This window comes from Cryptomeria japonica, unplaced genomic scaffold (assembly GCF_030272615.1).
Source record: "Cryptomeria japonica unplaced genomic scaffold, Sugi_1.0 HiC_scaffold_124, whole genome shotgun sequence".
Lineage (NCBI taxonomy): Eukaryota > Viridiplantae > Streptophyta > Pinopsida > Cupressales > Cupressaceae > Cryptomeria > Cryptomeria japonica.
The window spans coordinates 324394-332992 of record NW_026728946.1 but is presented as its reverse complement, the minus strand read 5'-3'; the positions used below and the strand labels follow the sequence as shown (position 1 = coordinate 332992).

The following is an 8599-nucleotide window of genomic DNA, read 5'->3' as shown; positions in this document are numbered from 1 at the left end:
GGGCTGTTTGATGCCCTTGCTTTGTTATTCTTTAGCTTTGAATAAATTTTAACCTCTCCTTTATTTCAATATAATTGAAGAAAAAAATTTAACAAATGATTCCATAATTGGAAGCCACAAAAAAGAAGGCTATCATAGAAGATTTTTTAAAGGCTTATATAGCCTTAGGAAAAAATTAAAAAATATAACTTATACTACAAGATTGAAGTAATGATAATGTATTTGATTCTAATCTAGGTAGAACATGTCTGAGATATCTATCTTGTCATATTTAAATATCTAGTTTAAGTGTTATATTTTGTTGGTGTACATTTTATTTATCAATTATTATTATATTTGTTTTATTCTTCAGCATGCTAATTATGATTTTATAAAGTAAATGAGTAAAAAAGATAATAATGACGTTTCTAGAATAAGTTCTATTACTAAAATGTAGGGCTTTTTTCTTTTTAAGCTATTAATTATTTATAGTGAATTTGTTATTAATATTGAAAGAAAAATATTATAGCATATATCAAAATAGAATTTAATAACCAATATACAAAATATGTGGTAATTTAGTGAGATCTTTAAAATACTGAATTAACATAGCAAATTAAATATAATCCAATTAGCGTGGAATTCATATATAATATTTTGATTTTTTCAACATCAACTATTTTAATACTTATCTAACTCAAATCACTTGGTTCAACCACTCCCATTTCATAGTTATGGTAAACTTTAAAGGATGAGTAGTTTTTTTATTGAAAACATAACATATTATAAATGTTCCAAAGGGTTTAATATTTAGAAGACAATAATCAACTGGTAAACTACTGAAGGTATTCTAAACAACACTATTCATTTTTTTTGTTAGGTCTAACTTTTTTTAATGCAAATATAAATTTAAAGTACAATATTTGTCATAATGAATTATAAATGGAGCTCAAATATGTTGACATAAAATGAATTTGAGCAATACATGACTATTTCAATAGGCCAATACCACTCACTTAAGAATCTAGGGCACTAATATAACGGTGAGATATATAATAGTTAAAAGCATATATTAGTCTCCTATCTATGAGGGAATTCGATAAACTAATACATTTATAATCATGTTTAGAATTGATCTCAATTTGGTTTCAACACCTCTAGAAAATTATTTGTTTTGGAGGCCCCTTGAGACATTACAAAGTGACGATTTTATCTTTTGATTAAATTTTTAGAATTTGATATAATTATTTAAAAAAGATTATTAAAGATATATAAAACAATTGTATAACATCTGTACATAATGCATATGTTAATGTCAAGTTGATTCTATGCCATTACAATGAGGCAAGGACATTATAGCTTTCCTACAAGATTATGGTCTCATTGATATAATAATAATGGATTAGAGGTTGTCTTATTATTCAAAACCCTACAATATAATTTTAGAGATTTCTCAATTAAGTTAGCTCATCATGGATCATTTTAAATTTTGAAGTTGGACATATTGGAATTTGGAAATAAACCAATAATTTCTATAGACCGTGAAAATCTAATCTCTCTTATCAAATTTATGATTATAAAATTGACCGAGGACAATGAATATATAAGATTTTATATTAGATTTAGAACTTTAAATTATCTGAAAGTGGTTTCGTGTTATATGTATATCTTTGTCAATTTGCACACTACAGGAACATTTATTAGAGTATACATCAATGAGAATTTAAAAATTGTCCATCCATAATAAATAAATATGATATCTCAAAAATGAATTATAAAATGAATTTTAGAGTAGTACAATTTAATGCAGTGAAGGAATTGTTTGAGTATACATCAATCAGAATTAAAAAAATGCCCAAATGAATTCAATAATTGGAGGCATTGCCCGTCCAGAGTATTACATTTCTCACAGAATTTGGAGAAAGGGTGGCTACTTATACTATCCCACCAAACCAGCCATAAGGACATCCACAAAGTAGTGCATCAGAAGGAAGAATGATATTTTTTGTGGCAGTTGACAAGCATCTGCTTACGTCAGACTTCTCAATATCTAGAAGAATGCAAGACATCAAATTACCAATAAAGGCTGTTTGGTTTCGATGTGAAACCCTCCCACTGCCCTCCTTCCTTTTCTCCTCACTTTCCTTTCTCGTCACTTGCTCTTCCCTTATACCTCCATATTCTTTCAGTACTTGGGTATTTTTTCTTCCAATCTCTTCCAACACTTCGACAGCATTCTTAAGTTTAATCTTTTTTGCATTCAATTCTGTAATATTTCCATCTTTTGTTTGAATTAATGACTTTTTACTAGATATGTCCTTTTGTAATTGTTGGTTTTCTTGATAAAGTTGAAGGGCTTCTCGTTTCACTGTTCTGTTCTCTATAACCGGATCTTCCATCACTTTATCACTGGTTTCTGATAGAGATGTGAGTAATTGCCTCTCCTCTGTTTCTGAATCGAGCATATCATCAGTGGGAACTTGTTTGTAATCATTAGCCCACATACCCAACTTGCTTTGAAGCTCATGGACTTGTTGTTTCAATGAACCATTTTCTTGGAGCAAAGCCTCCTCCCTACTTTCTGACGTAGATCTAAGTGAGTTCCTCTCATTTTTCACTGAATCAAGCCTATGATTATAATTTTCCAATTTCAATTTCTGAGATTCATTTTCATTTGTAAGTTCTTCATATTTCATGCTCAAATGTGTATGTTCATGGGTGATCATTCGCACTTGAGTTTGCAAGGCCTCCACTGTGTTTGCATTGCTCTCTGAGAGAGAGATTAGACTCCTTGTTTCATCTTCCATAGAGCTTAGTATATCATTATAATCTCCCAGCTGTGCCTTCAAAAATTCGCATTCAATGCACAGTTCTACATATTCTTGGCTCAAAATCATTCCTTCATTAGTCATCAAATCGAGCTTATTTTGTAAACCTGCAACAGAGTCTTCGAAGTTTGCCTTACAAGCTTCCCACAAGCGGCAATCTTCTCTCATCTGTGCATGCAATTCCATATTCCTATCTTTGCATTCTCTCAGTTTGTTTTCCAACTCATCTTTTTCATCTGTTAAATGGGCCCACAGAAGTTTATATTCCTTGCTCAATACCCCTTTCTCAGACTGCAGACCTGCAACTTTTCTTTCCAAATCAGACTTATTAGTAACCCACAACCTCTCGTCTTCTTCAATTTTTTTATTTAATTCCGCAATCCTATCATTGCAGTCTTTCAACTTATTTCCTAACCAATTATTCTCTTCTCTTAGCACATTACACAATTCTTGGTCTTTCTCTCTCAAAATGTTTGTTTCATCAAGCTTATTTTGTAGCCGTATAAAAGTCTTTTCCAACTCATATTTTTCATGTTCTGATTGGGAGCACAAATCCTCATGCTTATGGCTTAACATTCTCGCTTCATTAAGCTCATTTTGCAGTTTTGCAATTGTAACTTCAAATTCTCCCTTAGAAGTATTCCACATGTGCTTATCTTCAGCCAATTTTTCCTTTAATTGTTTAATTTCATTAATGGATTTATTAAAATTATTTTGTAGCCTTGCAGCAGAGTTTTCAAATTTTGCCTTACAAGCTTCCCACAAGCGGCAATCTTCTCTCATCTGTGCATGCAATTCCTTATTCCTATCGTTGCATTCTTTCAGTTTTTCTTCCAACTCATATTTTTCATCTCTTAAATGGGCCCACAGAGCTTTATATTCCTGGATCAATGTCTCTTTCTCATACTGCACAACTGCAACTCTGCTTTCCAAATCCTCCTTATTACAAACCCACAATAGCTGGTCTTCTTTAACTTTTGTATTTAATTTCCCAATACTGTCATTGCATTGTTTCAACTTATTTCCTATCCGATTGTTTTCTTCTCTGAGCACCTTACACAGCTCTTGGTCTTTCACTGTCAAAATCTTTGTTTCATCAACTTCATTTTGTAGCCCTATAAGAGTCTTTTCCAAATCATTTTTTTCTTGTTCTGATTGAGACCACAAATCTTCATGCTTCTGGCTTAGCATCCTCGCTTCGTTGAGCTCATTTTGCAGTTTTGCAATTGTAATTTCAAATTCTCTCTTATAACTATCCCACTTGTGCCTATCTTCAGCCAATTTTTCCTTTAATTGCTGAATTTCATTAATAGATTGATTAAAATTATTTTCCAACTCAGTTTTTTCCTGTTCTGACTGAGACCACGAATCTTCATGCTTCTGGCTTAACATTCTCGCTTCATTAAGCTCATTTTGCAGTTTTGCAAATGTAACTTCAAATTCTCGCTTAGATATATCCCACAAGTGCCCTTCTTCAGCTATTTTATCCTTTAATTGTTTAGCTTCATTGATGGATTGATGAAAATTAGTTTCCATCTCACTTTTTTCTCTACTTATTTCATTGTATAAGACTTGATTATTGTGGGCCAGAATCTTTGTTTCATTAAGCTTTTTCTGCAGCTTTATTACTGTACCTTCTAAATTCGCCTTACAAGTATCCCAAAGCCAACCGTTTTCAGTCATTTTGGCATGTAATTCCTCATTCGTATCATCCAAGTCTTTCAACTCGTCTTCCAATTTTGTTTTCTCATGCCTTAGTTGAATGCATGCTTCTTCATGTTTCAGGCTCAACAATCTTGTTTCTTTGAGCTCATTTTGCAGCCCTGCAACAGTGGCTTCCAACTCTGTCTTAGAAGAATCCCACAAGAACCCACGTTCAGCCAATTTTGCCTTCAATTCTTCAGTCTCATCATTGCATTCTGTTACCTTATTTTGCATTTCGTTCTTTTCTTTCATTAATTCAGAGCGCAATTCTTCATGTTTCTTAATCAAAATTCTTGCTTCATTAAGATCACCTTCGAGCTGTAAAACTTTTTCTTCCAAATCAGTTTTTGCTCGTCTCAGCTCACTGCACAGTTCTTCACGTCCTTGGCTGAATACCCTTGCTTCATTAAGCTCATTTTGTAGCTCTGAAACCTGTTTTTCCAACTTCTCCTGACAAGAATCCCACAACAGCTTATCTTCAGTAATCTTTGCATTCAATTTCTTAGTAGTATCATTGATTTTTATGAACTTATTTTCCATCTCAATTTTTTCTTGCCTCAATTTAGTCAACAATTCTTGGTGTTTCTGGCTAGATTTTCTTTCGTCAAGGATCTCATTTTGCAGCCGTGCAACTTTTCCTTTCAAATTCGCCCTACATGAATCCCACAATCCCTTATCCTCAGCCATCTTTGCTTTTAATTTCATAGCACCATCATTGCATTTTTTCAATTCATTTTTGTCATTTCTGTAGCTAGTGTACAAGTCCTCATGTTTCTGGCTCAATTCATTTCTTTCCTTCACTACAGTGTCAAGCTTAGTTTGTACCTCCACAATTGTCGCTTCCAGTTTTGTCTTGGAAGCATCCCACAAGCTCCTATCTTCAGTCATTTTATCTTGTAACTCCCTAATCACATCATTGGATTTTTTCAAATCATTTTCCAGCTCGTTTTTTCCCTGCCCTAACTCTGAAATTGTACTTTTCATCTTTTTCTCATAAGAAGTCCACTTGTTTTTATCTGAAGTGATTGTTTCAAGCAATTTGTTATTGGCATCATCACACATTATCAATTTGTTTTTCAACCCATCTATTTCTTTTCTATCATTGGTAATTGTAGTCAGTAAACGTTCATTCAGGCTTTTCGAATTTGTCATCTCATTCTGCAGCTCCGCGACTTTTCCTTCCAAATTCACCCTATATGAATCCCACAATCCCTGATTCTCAGTCATCTTTGCTTTTAATTTCATATTAGCACCACCATTGCATTTTTTCCACCCTTTTTTTTCATTTCTGTAGCTACCGCATAAGTCCTTATGTTTCTGACTCAATACATTTCTTTCCTGCACCACAGAATCAAGCTTATTTTCTACCTCCACAATTGTTCCTTCCAATTTTGTTTTGGAAGCATCCCACAAGCTCCTATCCTCGGTCACTTTATTTTGTAATTCCTTAATCACATCATTGGATTTTTTCAAATTATTTTCCAGCTCATTTTTTTCCTGCCCTAATTGAGCACACAATTTTCCAAGATTCTCACTCAATTGTTTTGTTTGATCAAGCTCACTTTTAAGCCCTTGTAATTCCTGAATTACATCACTACTTTCTTTCAACCTATTTTCCAACAGACTTTTTTCTCGTCCCAATTGACTGAACAACATTTCATGATTCTCACTCAAATTTCTGGCTTCTTTGAGCTTATATTCTAACTCTGAAATTGTACCTTTCATATCCTTTTCACAAGAAATCCACTTGTTTTTATCTGACGTCACCGTTTCAAGCAATTTGTTATTGGCATCATCACACAATCTCAATTTGTTTTTCAACCCGTCTATTTCTTTTCTATCATTGGTAATTGTAGTCAGTAAATGTTCATTCAGTCTTTTCAAATTTGTCACCTCATCACTTTTGCTCGCTTCTGTGCCATCTTTTGCATTTACTGTTATCGGTGTGTGTTGGCTAAAACCCTGCAAATTTGTTGTACAATCGCCTTTATTAGTTACCATGTTAACTTTTGCACTTGTTTAATTTGCTCGAAAGTTGAGATTTTACCTGCTTGTTACTGCTCTTTGACTTCATTCCCTTTCCCCTGGTCATATTTCTCTAACTCCTACAAACCCAATCAAAGCACTTGTGATTTTCAAGACAAATGATATGAATTAATAGAGTTTGTAAACAATTATCGACTAATATTTTAATTGTAAATATTGCACAAAATTTCAACAGCTACTTGTCGAGAAGTTGTCTGTGTTACATTTAACATGTAGTAAAATGTTACCTATATAATTTTTATAATTTTGATTGTATATATGAAGCCACAATTGATGGAATTTTGAAACACATACCTAAATGTGATACTGCGCTCCAAAATTCTTTGGAAAAAAATGTTCTGCCAAGAATGGAAGTCTGCAAATTATAATCACTTCACCAACAAGTTAGATAGATGGATGCTTGTCAACAAAGAAATTGAGGATCTATATAATTAGCAATTGCAGGTCTTGAGAGAAGGGTTGCGTCCCTTCCATTGAAAACTGATTCGTCACGCAAACTTTTACAAAAATTAAAATTCTAGCAAGCAATTTGAAATTATAAGACTTATAATTAATTTCTGTTTGCAATTATTAATTATTTCTTATTATTATGATGCCGAGAGGCGTTTTCTACATCTGCAGCACGTATTGACAATCAGAAATGCATGGAAATGCAGTATGGAAGTCAAAAAATATGTAACGTATGGAAGCAAATGGAGCGATCAGGAATAGTGCATTTCGACTGAGAGAGAGAGTTTTTACATAATTTTCCCAAAATATAAATATATATAATTTAAATATGACTCCTCCAGCAAAATTTTATAATATATTCATTAAATTGGAGATGCCAGAAGGAGAGCATCATTAAAAATAACCATGACATGGAGTTTCATAAAACAGAAGCTCTGCCTCTTTCTTCATCTTCTCCTAATGATCCAGATATTGCAGCCGCCACTATTTGAAATCCAAATCCATCTTGCTAATCACTAGGCAACTTGACACTGCTAAAATGTCAAGAGAATTGTCCTTGCTTCATCCCTCTTGAATATCTTTTCCCTCTATTAAGTCTTCATGCCCCTTGATATTATAAAAAATAAAATTTAAATGTAATTCCATATTTTATCTGAATTATTTAACCTTTGTTTGGACAGAGTTTAAGTTTGAAGAGGGGACATTACAATCAACCCTTCCGAAAATTATTTGTTCTCAATCAATCACAAATTAGGATGCTTCTAGAGTTACTAGGAACCCAAATTCAAAGGTGAATTTGGGTTCCTAGTAACTCTAGAAGCATCCTAATTTGTGATTGATTGAGAACTAATTCTCCAACTCTCTTAGTTTTTCTTGACTTTGTACTTAAATGATGTCCCTAAAGAGTTGTTACTATGCTTGGATCAACCTACCTAGTAAGATAGTCCTTCAATTGTCTAATACGATTGATTTCATTTGTATCTAGTATTACATTACCTAAAACCTTGTTACTATTTTTTAAAATACCCTTGAGCTACTTATGCTGTCTCAGCCTTGAAATATTTATTGTTATGTAGTGTCGCAAATTGCACCCCATGTAATTCTATGCTACATAAGAGCCTCCGCTTTATACTGATTGGAGATCTTCTTCATCTCCTTGTCCATTTGTCCATCTCACTTGACCCATTAGCCTTCGCCTTGCCCCTTTCTAACCCTGTCGACTATTTGACTCATAGAAACTAGCGCATTGTGGAGACGTCCGCATGTCGCACTAGCATCTCACGAATCTACCAATTTGAATGTGGTCATTTGAGCATTACACCTATGCCTAGAAGATGCCTATAACACCTCTCCACAATCATTGACTTTCGTTTTCATCCCAACATGTTAATCTTTGCTTTTGAAGCTCATTTGGTCTGTGTAGTTGCCTCTCTAGCTCTCTCCCTAGAATGAAATTGGATTCATGCTTGTTCATTGTCTCATTTCGAAGCTCTCTTTGACTGTGTCCTTGGCTCTCACATATTGCTGCCATTGTCATTCTTTGAGGAAGACCGACTTCTTCTTCTTCATCATCCAACAGGCTTCTTGCTTTG

General features: G+C 33.5%; 1 protein-coding gene across 1 annotated transcript; it reads right to left on the bottom strand.

Annotated features, from left to right (window-relative positions):
- Window positions 1-1913: 1913 nt before the first annotated feature.
- Window positions 1914-6512, bottom strand: LOC131054172 (uncharacterized). The gene has a single exon (XM_057988635.1). It carries the CDS (start codon window positions 6510-6512, stop codon window positions 1914-1916), a length of 4599 nt encoding a protein of 1532 aa, XP_057844618.1.
- Window positions 6513-8599: the final 2087 nt, after the last annotated feature.

What these genes read in the sequence shown, in the direction of transcription:
- LOC131054172 (XM_057988635.1), bottom strand. Translation starts at nt 6,512, where the DNA reads ATGGTAACTAATAAAGGCGATTGTACAACAAATTTGCAGGGTTTTAGC.